Genomic DNA, 16548 nt, shown 5'->3' with positions numbered 1-16548 from the left:
AACTATATGAGTGACCAAATTGAAAATATAGCTTGCTGGACTTGTGTTAAATCTTCTTCTGTTCACAGGCATCATGCAGTTATTGTGAGAAATACTAACAAAGTAAGGATTCTCAGAAGAAGAAAAAGAAGAACGTGTTGCTTACTTGTGAAATGTGTCTCCATTCTTTACCTTCTTTTGGCTTTAGTAGAATTCGCTGTTCAGTTGGTGTTCTGCTTTTTTCCTCTAATACCATTTGCAACGAATCATTTCATGAAAAGCCTATCCAAACGAAAATGTATGGACTCCTTTGTTTCCTTGGTAATTTTGGTATTATCCATTTTTACCCTACGTCCTATTGTATCGTCTTTTCTCTTCGTCTTCCGATCTGTAACTGTTATACTCTTCGTTGTTCTCCCAGTACGAGAGTATATCTTTAAGTATTTTATTTACGCTGTGGCTGTCATTATCTACCTAATGCAATATTACAAAGAAGTCATGGATTTAATTGCATCCGTGCTCATTTATGTGTGTTCCCTTGCAAAAGAAAAGTATGGTCAAACATTTATAGGTCAAGATGAATTCAATCATATTTTGAAAAACCTTGGTTTTGTCAAAACAAAAATCTATTTTGCTATATTTAAAACAATTGTTGTCTCGTCCTATATTTTTATTACCATAGAAACTCTCACTGTTGGCAAAGATTTGGGACAATTAGAATTTGTGGATCTGACACAATACGGCCTTATCTTTACTTCCCCTTATATATTATCTTTCATATTCTATGGTAAAGAAAATGAACTTAACGATGAGAATAAATTGGAAGTAAAAAAAATGTTTGAAAAAGCAAACACAACTGATTTACGCAGACATAAATTCAAGATGTACCATGCATTTATGTCTGAAACACTTCCTGAATTCTTCACAAGAAAAAAACACAATCCTATGCAACCACAGACTGACGTTAAGGAGGCAGACAGCAAGACACCTTTGCAAACAAATATTCAACCTTGATTCTTCTACTCTTGCACTACAAGAAAGTTGAAAAATAATTCTCTCTTTGAGACAGAGTTTGCACTAAACAACTGAAATTCTGATAAATGGTTAGAGCTTCTGCTCTAGAGTGGCGAATTAAGGAATTGATCCTTATGTCGCGGGTGTCAATCCCACTGTGGGTCGTGGAGACCGGTCCTTCGGATGAGACTGTATAAACCGAGGTCCTGTGTCGAAGTAGGTGCTGGCTCGAAAAACACTCTTTACTGTTCAGTGACTCTGAGTGCCGAGTACAGGACATAATTTGCATCGATTCTAGGCAGATGTGGCGGATCTTTATGTCGTTAGGACTGTTTTCTACATCGATTCTTGGCTGTTGTGGCGGACCTATATTAGTAGTGTAAGTGTACGATTCTGCAGACGCTTTATTTGACAATCCCCAAAACTATCTGGACAATAGCGTATTATTGGTTTAAAAATCACTCTACTACTGTGAAATCACAGATTTTCGTGGGGGTTAAATTTTCGTTGTTTTCGACGTATCAAGAGACGCACGAATTGGAGTCTACCAAAAAATGTGAAACTAATTTGTATACACAACTACTAAACAAGTCCCTATCCACGAAATCAATTCCCCATGAACCATCTTTTTTTCCTCAAAACACGAAAATTTGACCTCTTGAAAATAAGTGATTATACAGCATTCTTGATTTTTTTTTTTAGAATTTACATAAACATTTTAATATTGTACATTCATTTATATTATATTGACTTTTCATTAAAGATGTTGTGATTTACTTTACACACCATCATTGTCGATAACTTTTCTGACGGGAAAAATACTTGAAATCTTTGTCTGGAGTTTATGATCGGTTTGTAATCATGCAATATACCGATATAACGAACAGTATACTTTCTTAAAATTCCATAAAACAATAACAAAAATAGGATAAGAGCACACACGGACATCCAAAACATCAGAAGTGGGATCAGATGCCATAGGAGAGTGAGCATCCCCTGTCGACCGATCATACCCGCCGTGTGCTCCTTGATCGGGAAATAATGGGAAAATCCGTCGTCAATTCATTCTGTAAACAATGGAATAACAACAATTTGATGAAAATCAGTTCCTTTGATCCGTTCACATAGATCACTACAAAAGGATCTGAAGAAACCCCATTCAGGGTCATCTCTTGGTGACCTTTCAATTCTCCAATCAAGCGTGTACTTCCAAGAATTTGGAAGTACCTCGGAATACAGTTAGAGAAGAGAAAGCCCCGATGATATACGAACGGAAAATTGTAATCTGGTTTCCGTAGCCTGCAAAGAGAACGACCACTGTCTTTTCTGTACAAAAATATAATAAGTACTTGTCTTTGCCTGGATTTTTAGCCATTGTTTTGTATGAAACGATAATATCCTCTCCACAGCTGCTTTCACCTCTTATTCTTTTTCCTGAATGTCGATTGAGTACAATCTCTCTGATTAATCAAAGTTTTAATGAATATTTTTAGTAGAAATGTCACCAGGAGATGACCCTGAATGGGGTTTCTTCAGATCCTTGTGTAGTGATCTTTATGTGAGCGGATCAAAGGATCTGATTTAATCAGATTGGGACTTACAATTAGTATTAAAAAAGTCAGTCAGAATTGGACTCTATGATAAAATGTTTTTGATGACATGGTCATTGTATCAACCATAGAATTTACGAAATAATGACATTAAATGAGACTGCTCAGTGCTGATGTTCTTGTTTCATCAACTTGTTTCTCAATAATTTACCTCGTTTTAGAAATTGTATATACGTACAGCATGCTCGTGTGTATCGAATCAACTGAGAGATTCCATATGCAGGTGATTGAGGTATATTGCTGCATAAGCAAGGAAAGATGATGTTTGAAAAGCCAAAGTCATCACGTTGATCAAAGAGCTTGGCTGTTAGCTTACCATTGATGTCTTTTTTAAGTAAAATATCGAAATATGAAACAGTTGTGTAATACTTCGTGGTATCTTTTTTTCTCAGACTTCTAAATAATAATAAAAAGAATAAACATGCTGCCTGTGTACAGAGGTGTGTCTTGACCTTGTATCTTGGTTCTTGTGGATAAGGTCAAGGACACAGAGGAAAGAAAACATTTTATTTTTATGTTAATCCGCAAATTTAAGTGATGCATAATTATACCTGAAAGTATGTTTTCTTTTGATAAGGTTGTAGCTTGGCTATTTTAAGCAGTGTTGTCAACATCGACGTTAACATAACGTGTATAAGGAATATATAGTCCTTGAAAAATTTGATAAGGAAAAAAAATCAAAAGATTATATCGCGCCGCTCAATGGTTGCCTGACACCTGAGTGTTGGTAATATTTCAGCAGGATTATTAACTGGACAATGTCAAATTCTCGTGGTTAGGCAAAGAAAAAACTACTCAAAATAATTATAACTGAAATATTGTACAATTCAAGAAATATCCCGAGAATTCTTAAGGTATGGCATGATCATGAACAAATGTGATCTTTCAAGATGACAAAGGCTCTTCCCCCCATATCATAACTCTAAAAAAGATATATAGAAAACTGTATAATTTCCCGGTTGGTGAAACTGTTTTCAGATTGCTTTTGACTGAATGAAAATTCAAGCAAAGAAAACCTAAATAATAAAAAATTTTCGGATTTAGCACATTTATAGGGTGTTAGAATTTTATCTTTAAAAAAAGAGAGCAGTCATTGTAAATATTTATCAAACAAATTGTATTTCAATTTCTGGAGAAAAAGTTCTTCAACGCTTCAGAGTCCATAGAAATTCCAAGACTGTTATAAACAGTAGAGCATTGAAAAGTGATATTTTCACTTCATTGATGGTTTAAATTTTCGTCTTTAAATGCATTTTTTAGGTGAAAGGCATGCACAACCTTAAAAATTTAACATCAAGCAGTTTTACCTTTGTAATAACTTTTGCATAATTATTATAAGTTGACATCCTAAAGAGGGGATGGGGACCCGGTAGGGGACATATATTGCTTATGCAATACTCTCGGATTACCTGTTCATATTAAAAAGAAAATAGATAAGACTGAGTGGAAATTTTCTTTAAAATACCTTAAAAAGTCTTTGGCTTTATTATAAATGGTTAACATAATTAAAAAGCAAAATAATTTACAAGATATCGCCATCCCATTTACAATAATATTAATTGTCTGGAAGCAAGTTCAATTAAACATATAGTTGAACTTGGTTACTGATTAATCTGAAGTTTCTGAATTTTTACTACAACGTTAAGTAGACATAGAAAAGTAAAAAAAAATCTCAACACAGAGAATATTCCTACATATAAGGTGGGTTTAGTTCAAGGGATAATACTTTTAAAAAGAATTTCTACTAAGCTTTGTAAGCTCTATAGACAATTTATTTTAATTTTTATCTTTTTAAAATATATATCTTAATGCAATTACTCATCCTTTGTTTCTTTCAAAAGTTACGAAAAAAGTTACGATATGACTCAATTTCGCATTTGTGTCTTGTGAAAACACATTTAATTCCAATTCTTTAAATTAATCGGAGGACTTTCTTGTATTCAGAACTTGATGTTTTTCCAAAGATGCTTTTCTTGCAAATATGGCTACATTTGGTCCAGTTGTTTTGGTATAAAAGGTTGATATATAAGACGTTTATATACAACATACATATTAGTCTACTTCACACATGTTTCTTGTATATCTGTTTTAATAGGGTGTCACAACTGACCTCAAGTTGTGATGGATTCTTTATAGAATTTACTAACCAAAATAAATAATAATTTGGAAGACCTCCTGTGTACCAAGAAACAACAAGATTTATAAAAATTAACAATAAATTTATCTACATATGTACAATAAACATGAAACCGGCCAAAAGTTCAATCATGGTCATCACTGGACAAATTCACACTCCACACCACGTCCATGTTCCACCATATTGTCCATGTTGTCCACCATAGTGTCCCGTCGGTCCACCATATCCTAAGTAGCCTTACTACGTAACAAATCCTCCCGTCCGAATAAAGATTATATACAATTCTGGTCACCTACAATTTTCATAGGGTTTTCTAATAAAATGTTCAAAACACTTATCTGTTCAAAATACTAGATTTTACAAACAAATTACAAAAGAAAACATGTATTTTTGCCGTTTAACAAGTAAATGAATTTGAGCGTAAATATATACATTCTCGCTATATTGATAACAGTTTTACATAGAAAATTGCTATTTAAAGCTAACAACAAAAATATTGTAAAGTATAAAAACTTACTGAGCTGTGGCATTTTACAGATAAAAATTATACTGTCGGCCCCCAGGTCTTGCTCTCAACGCCGCTACAAAACATCCCTGAATCCCAAGATCACACAGCCGGGGAAACAGCTAGAACACACCCAAGTTCACACAGCATGGGTTATATAAAAGGCACACCCAAGATCACTAAGCATGGGTAAAGTATAACTCACGGCGTCCAGACCTCTTCTGACAAACACTAGCCAACACCCAGTATAAATAACTGACCAAACTACTCAAACGGGTTCGACGAGTATACGTTGATAAAAATAGCAACAAGTACAACCCAGTGACCAATAGTGCGTAAATGAAATAAACGATAACTCCTAATGCCCAAATACAGATAACTCTTACCAAAACTTGGACAATAGCTAATATTAAACATTGACACAATGTCACTTGTGACAATACCTCCCTTCTTAAGACACAAAATGCAATTTTGTGACAAAAATGGAAAACTATGTACACAACAAAGTCTTTATGAACACGAACTTACTCAGGAACAACACGACTGAGAAAATCAGCTCCAATATTATCTACACCTCTAATAACCTCAGTTCTAAAGTTGAACGCTTGTAGAAAAAGAGACCATCTCATCAATCTGCCGTTTGAAGCTTTAGTCTTTTGTAAATGAAGTAGTGGTCTGTGATCTGTCTCCACAACAAACGCTCTACCATACAAGTAAGACTGAAATTTCTGTATAGCCCATACGACTGCAAGACACTCTTTCTCCACCACCGAATAACGTTGTTCTCTGTCTAGCAGCTTCCGGCTTGCGTACGCAACAGGAAATGTACGTCCATCATGCTTCTGCATCAGTACTGCACCAACTCCATGATTAGATGCATCAGTTCTTAAGATGAATGGCTTCGTCAAATCTGGTAATCTGAGAATTGGACTATAGAGCAACATGGATTTTAAACTCTTAAATGAATTATCATGTTCTTGTTTCCAGTCAAATTTGTTTGGAACACCTTTCTTGGTTAAATCAGTTAAAGGAGCAGCAATGGTGGAAAAGTTTGGCACAAATTTTCTGTAATAGCCAATCAAACCAAGGAAAGATCTAACCTGCTTCTTTGTCTCTGGCCTTGGTGCTTCTTGGATAGCTCTCAGCTTCTTGTTGGTTGGCTGTAAGGTACCTCCTCCAATAACATGACCCAAGTACTCTAGTCTCGTCTGCGCTAGCTCACATTTTGATGGTTTTGCTGTTAATTGCGCTCTCTGTAGTCTCTCCAGCACTTTTCTCAGTTCTATAATATGTTCTTCAAAAGTTTCTGTATGAATGAGAATGTCATCAACAAAACTATCAGTGTGCTCTAAACCTTTTAGAATTCTCCGCATGAGTCTATTAAAAGTAGCTGGGCTGTTCTTCATACCGAAGGGCATTACTTTAAATCTGTACAAACCATCTGGTGTTAAAAATGATGTTAAGTCTCTGTCTTCTTCTCTCATTGGAATCTGCCAATATCCCTTACATAAATCAAGTTTAGAAAAGAAACGACTGTTACTAATTTTAGTCATGATTTCATCTGGATCTGGCATTGGTTCTGGATCAAAAATCGTTACCTTGTTCAAGTTACGAAAATCCACACATATTCTCTGGCTACCATCGGACTTCTTTGCCACGACAATCGAACTAGCATACGGTGATTCTGATGGTTCGATGATATCCATGTCAATCATATGCTGTATTTCTTCTCGGACTGCACTTCTGACTGCATACGGTATCTGATATGGTCTGTTTCTAATTGGTTCTTTGGTAGTGAGATGAACTTCATGCTGGATAACATTCGTTCTACCAGGTAGATCTGTTAAAACTTCCTGAAATTCATGTAACACATCATTTATGTTTTCAAGCTGATCTGATGACAGTGAATGATTTACCTTGACATCTGTGAATGATTCTGTTGCTTTCTTTGGAAGAAGATGTAACAAATGTTCATTACTTGAGTCCTCTGTTTCTTCCGATTCCAAAACGACACAAGATGCTAAAGTTGTTGGCGAGTCTGTATTCCTTTCCTCTCGAACATTGTATTTCTTCAATAAATTTGCATGAAACAAACGAATATGTCCATTCATATCTATCTGGTAATCAGTTTGTCCTTTTCTATCAACTACTTTGAAAGGTCCTTTCCACTGCATTAAAAGTTTGTTATGGTCTGTTGGAAGCAAAAGAAGAACGAAATCACCAACCTTAAATGATCTCGGCTTTGTCCTTTTATCATAGTGTTTCTTGTGATGTTCTTTGGACTTCTGAAGTTCTCTCTGAGCCAGCTCACACGTTCTTGCCAATCGCTCCTTCAGGTCAAGCACATACTGGTAAGTAGTTTTCACTTCCGGGTCCTTCTCTTCCTTTGTCCACAGTTCCTTCAAAACTGCCATAGGTCCCCTAACATTACGTGCATAAACTAGATCAAATGGAGAAAATTTAGTACTTTCTTGTGGAACTTCTCGATAAGCAAATAACAATGCTGGTAAATATCTATCCCAGTCTTTTGGTCTTTCAGAACTCATTTTCCTTAACATTGACTTCAAAGTACCATTGAACTTTTCTACTAGTCCATTACATGCTGGATGGTATGGAGTTGTTACTAATTGCTTAAATGATAAAAGTCGACCCACCTCTTTCATGATGTTGGAGGTAAATTGCGTACCCATGTCCGACAGAACTTCTTTTGGAATGCCAACTCTGCTGAATATTTCTACCAATGCTTCTGCCACCGTCTCTGTATCGATGTTCTTCAATGCAACCGCCTCTGGATACCTAGTACTGTAATCTACAACAGTTAAAATATATCTATTGCCTTTGTCAGTAATTGGAGAAAGCGGACCTACCAAATCTACGGCTACTCTTTCAAATGGTGTATCAATAAGTGGCATTTTCTCCAACGGCACCTTCGTCACTTTGCCCTTAGGAAATGTTCTTTGGCATATGTCACATGATTGGCAATATCTCGTTACATCACCCTGGATTCCAGGCCAATAGAAATTCGACATGATGCGGTCTAGAGTCTTCTTTGTACCAAGATGTCCGCCTAGGATACTGTCGTGCGCAATCTTCATAACTTTCTGACGCAAAGGTTCTGGAACAACAAGTTGTTTATACAGTTTTTGATCACTAACCTTTTTTGAATGATAATGTCTGTACAACAGTCCTTTCTCAACACTAAACCATGTCTCTATATTTTCACCAATATTCTTCTTTCTGCCTGTCGCTGCATGCTCACGATACACTTTCAAGGAAGAATCGTCCATCTGAAGTTGTTTCATCTGATCAATTGTCATATCAGTATCCACTAAATCTGTAACTTTTAGCTTTTTCATACCTTTGTCTTCTTTTTTCTTTTGATTTCTTGTCTGTACAGCTTGAAGAATTTGACTACACCCTTCGCTTTCGTCCTTTCTACACCACTGTGGATCAGGATCCGTCTGATTTCTGGCACCATCGATGTTACCTATAATAAGATCGTAAACAGGTTCTTTCATACATAAAGCATTGATATTACCTGTGAAATAGGGAGTGTCGACATAGATGGAAGCTTCCTCTACTGTACGAACTGTGCCGTCTATCAAAACACATTTCTGCACTTGTCCAGTCAGTTGATCATCTGTTACTAAATCTCTCTTCACAACAACACCACTACAACCTGAGTCTCTTAACACTTTAACAAAGTTTTCACCGACATAACCCCTAGCAACGGGCATCGTTTCACAAACCTTACAGACGCCTCCAATAACAGGTAATACATGTCCACATGCGAGTTTTACAAGTCCGTCTGTGACACAACACTGCAACAGTTTATGTTGGGGGATGCATGCTGATCCTATGTGAGGCTGATTTTGATGCGATATTGCGTTGTCCATCCTGACTTCAGCAGAATTCTGTAAATTGGAACTAGAATTGTCATTAGATTTTATACAGTTCAACTCACAGTTATGTTGACTCTGTAACATCGCAGCCTTGTGAGTATTGTGCGAAGTAGGTACTGCTCGAGGAATCTTCTGCTTGGAGAAACAGTTTCTTGCCAAATGTCCACTTTTCCCACAGATGTAACATTTTCTCTCACCTTTCTGCTGTAGTGATCCTTGGTACATCTGCTGCTTTTGAATGGATCCACTGCCATTACTCTGAACGTTAGAAGTGCTTGATGGTTGCTTCTGAAAAACTTGTAAGTCTTTAGTGAATGAAGTATAACCATGAGCTTCAATAAATTGGTCTGCGAGATTTGACATTTCTTCTACATTTTTCGGATGTCTTTCTTTAAGATACATTCCCAACTGCTTACTACAACTGTTTAAAAACTGTTCTCTTAAACACAAATCTTTAAGACCGTCATATGTTTTAGGACTATCTGCTAAAGACAACCATTTCTCTACATAATTGTTCAGCCTAGCAAAGAATTGTGAAGGATTCTCACCCTGTTCTGGTCTGCTGGAACGGAACTTGACACGAAACCCTTCTTCCGTCAGTTGAAAACGCCTTAACAACGATTTTTTCAAGGAACCATAGTTCAAAGCCTCTGAAACTGGAAGTCTAGAATAAACCTCAAGAGCTTTACCTTTCAGGAGAGCACTAAGATTAATCGCCCATGAAGACTGTTCCCACTTAGCACACGAAGCAAACCTTTCGAATCTCTGTAAATATGAATCAATACAATCTTTAGATTCATCAAATGGAGGTAACTTTGGCAACTTAGCAAGCGATTGAGAAGCAAGACCTAATGGACCTACAGCTAATTCTCCAGCTTTTAATTTTTGTAATTCAGTTTCTTTCTTAAGTTTTTCTAATTCAATTTCGCTCTCAATCTTTCTCGCTTCTCTCTCTGCTGCCCTTTCCGCCCTTTCAAAATATTCTCTCTCTTTTCTGTCAACAAACTCTTGTAACTCAGTTCCTTGCAAACCTAACTCTTTTCCTAATTGTAAATACTCCATGGTTACAATATGCAACACAACAACAAACAACAAATGTGAAAATAAGAAAATGACAAAATGCATATGAAAAAAAAATAGTTTGTACAAAACCTGCGAAAAAAAAAATAATTCAAACAATAGAAATAATATTTCAACCAAAGCTTTTTCTACAAAACGTGAAAATAGTGCAGGTATACTTGGTAACAGGAAGTCTATCCCACCGCTGCCACCAAAAATGTCACAACTGACCTCAAGTTGTGATGGATTCTTTATAGAATTTACTAACCAAAATAAATAATATTTTGGAAGACCTCCTGTGTACCAAGAAACAACAAGATTTATAAAAATTAACAATAAATTTATCTACATATGTACAATAAACATGAAACCGGCCAAAAGTTCAATCATGGTCATCACTGGACAAATTCACACTCCACACCACGTCCATGGTCCACCATATTGTCCATGTTGTCCACCATAGTGTCCCGTCCGGTCCACCATATCCTAAGTAGCCTTACTACGTAACAAATCCTCCCGTCCGAATAAAGATTATATACAATTCTGGTCACCTACAATTTTCATAGGGTTTTCTAATAAAATGTTCAAAACACTTATCTGTTCAAAATACTAGATTTTACAAACAAATTACAAAAGAAAACATGTATTTTTGCCGTTTAACAAGTAAATGAATTAGAGCGTAAATATATACATTCTCGCTATATTGATAACAGTTTTACATAGAAAATTGCTATTTAAAGCTAACAACAAAAATATTGTAAAGTATAAAAACTTACTGAGCTGTGGCATTTTACAGATAAAAATTATACTGTCGGCCCCCAGGTCTTGCTCTCAACGCCGCTACAAAACATCCCTGAATCTCAAGATCACACAGCAGGGGAAACAGCTAGAACACACCCAAGTTCACACAGCATGGGTTATATAAAAGGCACACCCAAGATCACTAAGCATGGGTAAAGTATAACTCACGGCGTCCAGACCTCTTCTGACAAACACTAGCCAACACCCAGTATAAATAACTGACCAAACTACTCAAACGGGTTCGACGAGTATACGTTGATAAAAATAGCAACAAGTACAACCCAGTGACCAATAGTGCGTAAATGAAATAAACGATAACTCCTAATGCCCAAATACAGATAACTCTTACCAAAACTTGGACAATAGCTAATATTAAACATTGACACAATGTCACTTGTGACATAGGGCGTCATAAAAGGTTTTGATCCGATTCTCGCTACATCGTAGGGATTCTATAAATAGGGCCGAGCTAAGTCACTGTTCAATATAATTAGTCGTCACCGGTGTATGCTATACAGCAATTGGTATTGACGAAAATAATTATACACGTATACTTCTTCTTATACACATTTTAGCGAGGATTTAATTTTGGCATTATTAGCGAGGGTGCCAAGATCGCGAAAAATTTATTATCGCTAAAAATAAAATACCAATTTTTAAAAACAAATCGCCAAATTTGCGTCTGGCTTAAATTTTCACTTATACGGTATCAAAGAAACTTACAATAGTTTCACAGGTCAGTGCAGTATGCAAACACAAATACATGTGACTGCAATAAAATGTAAACAAAGGTATAATGCAAGATTCTAGTAACCAGCCGAAGTCGGGTCGCCATTTCACGCCGATACTCGTGACAATAAAGCAGTCAGGTGTAACGAATTCGAGAAGTATACCATCTAGTGTTGATATTGTTGATTATAATATCGAAATGGCGTATGCCTATTTACGAGTCGAGTTTATCTTTAAGTTGAATGTTAAGTTACATCAGAGACTTATATCAGTAAATAGATTTTTTAAAATCAATTTTACAAAATTTGGAAAATCCTATGGTTCGTTGAGTTTTGAATGTACGCAGGAAAGTCTCCTGCAATATTTTCTATAATTTAGTGCTACAATATACATGGTGAGCACTTATTCAGGTTTGCACGAGTCATTCTGTACAACCTGTTATTTGCTGTAAAAAATGAAAAGTTTCAGTACACATAAAGTAAATTTAACAGACAATTTTTCATTCGAACGAAAGTTCCCTTTCACGTTTATACATAGCGGTGGCACTGATAACTCACTGTGATCAGTATGCATGTATATGAAGACCATAATTACATACGCTTAATTTTGTGAATTTGATTTTATAAATGATTGATCAATATTGCTTTGTTTGTAATATTGTGTTAATATATATTTAAATGTGTTAGTCTGTAAGACAATTTAATCATTGTCATTTCGATCTTGCCATTATTTAAATGAATCCGGCTGTGTTTTCAGCATAGTCAAACTACAAATCAGGAATTAACTAAAACAAACATTACATGTAAGACTTATTTATTTCACAACAGTTTACAGCGGGAACAATTATTTTATTCCGGATTCTGACGTTGTCAGAGAGCACATGGATTTCCATCAAAGATGGTCGGCTAGAAGTGAAACCACACCGGTAGCCTTTGGAGTTGGCAAACATTAACTAAAGTTACGATTTGCTGCATTCAATCCTGATGAATAGATAACATAATTATAAATACTGGTATTGTTCTAGAATTGATTTTATAAAGGTTTTATCACTATTGCTTTGTGTGACCACTTGCTCTGGGATATCAAGAGATTGATAGTCTAAAAGCCAATTAGCTAGGACCATTTCGATCCTGTCCTAATTTAAATAAACTCAACAAATGTAGAATTAGGATATATGAATTACATTCCATCATCTAAGGCATGCTGATTATGGCTAACTATTTTCGTATCAGTTTGAGGGGTACTGATTTTGTAACAGTCTCTGAATCTGCCAGGGATTTCATGGATGAATTCGTAAAAGATGGCCGAGCAGAAGTCAAATCAGATGGTAACTACTTTGTGGACAGAAACCCTGCAATATTTCATTATATTCTGGATTATTTGTCAGGAAGAAAATTGCATCTTCCAAAGGGTATATGTGCAATTGAAGCAAGAGAAGAAATAGAGTTCTGGATGATCCCTCTGGAGGCTGTGCCCAAATGTTGTTACGAAGTATTGTACAATGATAATATGTCTAGCTATGAGGCGATCGAGGAAATGGAAGAATATATGGCACAAGGGGTCTGTCCAATAGAAACAGAAATAAAATGTTCTAAAGGTAAACTTCAGGAAGTTAGAGAAACTCTCAGCAGGGCATTGGTGGATCCAGGTTCCAGTTTACTGGGCAAGGTAATTATTCTTTCTTAATATAGATACATCTTGTGTTATTGGATGAAAAAAAAAGAAATGTGTCAGCATATATGACAATATTTTTATAAATAAATAAAACTACAAGCAATACTGATCAGCTCTATTTTATTTCAGTTACCTCATTCTTAAATATGTTAAGTACTTTTGTTTGTTTGCTTTTAATAGCTTCTAGAATTGTTTACTCATATTGAGACACCAGCAGTGGAGAGCTTCAAACTTAGACGTTTATTTGGAATCTCTGGCCCATGAGAAGCAAGATATCTTAAAATTTCATGCCAGCACTTTCTGTTACTCGGGGCCTCGGTAAATATTATTCCATGTTAAAGATCGATTTCAGCCTCACCCAGTACATTGAAACAGTTCCTTGACTCTGTAACAAATCATTCAACAACTTAATCACTCAGACGACTTATGTTCTCTGATATCAAAATTCCATGATTGGTTGGCAATTGAAATGCAAATTGCCAATCGGTTAACCATTAGACATTGCGACCAAATAACAGTCATCATGGCAATATTTGTCATTTAATTCATATTTATATTGAAACATTCTAAGGGCAGATTCACATGTTTTATTCTGAGTTTGACACACATGAGTTAAGAGGGATTATAATATGGGGTCTAAAACGTTCATCGGACTAAACAGGGAAAAAATATCAAAAACCTTCTGTACAATGTACAACAGGGTTTGGATTTCTGGTGTGAACAGTGTGTCATATGAAGCTCTTAATGTATTTATTTGAAATAATTTTAATAATGTGTTGCTGATCTGCTGAATCTTAGCAGCAACTTTTCAATCGATCAATTTAGCTTTTCTCTATCCAATTTATGTTAAATCATCTTCATCCTTTTAATTTCAAAAAGATTCTTTTTTTAAATTTAATATCATACTGCTAGTCTCTACTGACATTTTTAGATTATTATTTTCAACTATAAAAATTATTTCCTGAATTCATATGCACGTATCTTTCATTTAATGTCGTTGTTTTCTTAGATTTGGTTATTTCTGGTGGCCGTTTTTACCCTAACAGCAGTTGTGTGCTACCTCCTGCATTCGAACAGTGAATTCCGTGTCACAAGAGAAAACATTCCTCCAATACCAGATAATAATACATACAACTTCTTCTTCAGCAATCCAAAGCGTACAGTATTGATCACTAAAGTTGTTTCTAGGGAGCATATGATCTTGGAAATTATTTCTAACGTGTTTCTTTTGTTTGATTTATTTTTAAGATTTTTGATTACCCATCGGAAGAAAGCATTCATTTTGTCACCTCCTAACGTTATAGAGCTAGTTTCAGTGGTAATATCATTTTTTATCAGCATTGCTGATAGGAATCCTAGTATAGTCATCGATAACATAGCAGCCGATAAACTTATGGTGGTTTGTGGATTTATATACTCCCTTAGAATTCTCAGACTTTTGCGTTTAGCTGAAACTACTGCAGAAATGAATATTTTAAGACTGTGTTTTAAAAAAAGCTGGAAAATCATAGCTCTTCTGTTCATGGTGTTTACAATTTTTTCTATACTTTTTGGGTCTGGAATGTACTGGGCAGAATTTGAGAATGCAGAAACGTTCCCTAACATATTAATTAGTATTTGGTGGGCAGTCGTAACTATAACAACTGTTGGATATGGGGACCACTATCCAAAAACAACTTTCGGGTATTTGGTTGCATCTTTGACGGCTCTGTTTGGATTATTGTTGATAGCAATGCCAATTGCAGCTTTATCTTCTAATTTTGGCATTATTTATAATTGCTATACATATAAAAAGAAATATGCTGCTGCTAGGAAAAAATCCAAAAATTGTATTCATCCGTGTATTGTGAAAAAATAATAGCTAGGCAGGAAAACGATAGATTTACATGTAATCCTACAAACTATTGTACACATGTATATGAAGTATACATTTCATTTTGAAGAAGCATTACACTTATGAAAAGAAAGCTTTTAGTTATTGTTTTTATATCTGTTTTTGTCTATGCATCAAATGTCTTTATTTAATAAATTCAGTTTTAAATAAAACCTGTAATAGAGATATTTTGGGGTTTTTTTTACTGTACACCGCTTTGCACCTACAATTGCTGTCTATAGATACACTGGATGGATACTCTTTGATATATATGTAGATGATGGATTAATGAGAGGAAGCAGATGCCATGAAAGAGTGATCTCCCCAGAATGACTGGCTAAAAATTGTCCCACTCAATTGTTTTACATCCTGGAATTTCCCCATCTAACATATTTTTTTATCCTGAGTCGGGAGAGGGTAACAAACTTTATTTTAAGGATGGTTATGGGAATCTCCTGATTGTCATATATTTGATGAACTGATGATGAAATCTTTACTCTCCTGTTTGAAAATAGAATAAATTGCCCTATCTTCAAAGTATTGTTAATAAATTTGTGATACGTGTATTTACATGTATGCATACATTTGCAATTCATGCAATTGCAGCGTATAAAAGTTTAGATGTATGTTTTAAGCGCCTTTTTTCAATTTCAAAAAAGAATTCATCTGAATAGTTTATCAAATAAGTAGTTTTACATTTGATAAAATTATCCAAATCGTATTCTTTTTTAAGGGAATAACAATAAACAACCACACCTTTTTCTTTACTCCTCACTAAAACTTAACAGGAGTGAAGGAGAAACTTCAGGAGTGTTGTGCAACAATCTATTCGGGAAGTGGTGTAAATCAGATGTGGATACTTGAAAATTCCAAGGAATCACTAAATTTTACTGAAATCGACAACATAAAAACCTACGAGTTTTCAATTCTGTATAATCTCTACAACCATTCCCCATGGCAAATTAAAGTCCAGGCTCTTTTAATCATTGACAGCTACTTTTTCAATGAAAATGGAACTCGTAGTTTGCTAACCTTGTCATTAGTCTTAGGCAAAATTATTTTGTTAAAAAACATTCTGATTGTATTTACAAATACTCGAAAGATGCTTGAGTTTCTGATTACCAATATACATGTTGTTTTGGAGACATAATCTTCAAACAGTTCATTGGAATTGCTTTGGGTTCCAATTTTGCCCAGTATTAACAGACCTATTTTTGTATTCATATGAAGCAGAACTTTTTCGAAATCTTACACAAGAAAAGAAG

General features: G+C 35.2%; 1 protein-coding gene across 1 annotated transcript; it reads left to right on the top strand.

Annotated features, from left to right (window-relative positions):
* The first annotated feature begins 12880 nt into the window (after window positions 1-12880).
* LOC134275772 (potassium voltage-gated channel protein Shaw-like) lies at window positions 12881-15282 on the top strand. The gene is made up of 2 exons (XM_062758067.1): window positions 12881-13404; window positions 14420-15282. Exons 1-2 carry the CDS (start codon window positions 12937-12939, stop codon window positions 15266-15268), a joined length of 1317 nt encoding a protein of 438 aa, XP_062614051.1. The 5' UTR covers window positions 12881-12936; the 3' UTR covers window positions 15269-15282.
* Window positions 15283-16548: the final 1266 nt, after the last annotated feature.

This window comes from Saccostrea cucullata, unplaced genomic scaffold (genome assembly GCF_032062105.1).
Source record: "Saccostrea cucullata isolate Sc308-1 unplaced genomic scaffold, CSIRO_AGI_Scuc_v1 ctg7305, whole genome shotgun sequence".
NCBI lineage: Eukaryota > Metazoa > Mollusca > Bivalvia > Ostreida > Ostreidae > Saccostrea > Saccostrea cuccullata.
Note: the sequence above shows the minus strand (reverse complement) of the source record. Positions and strands in the feature narration are given on the sequence as shown.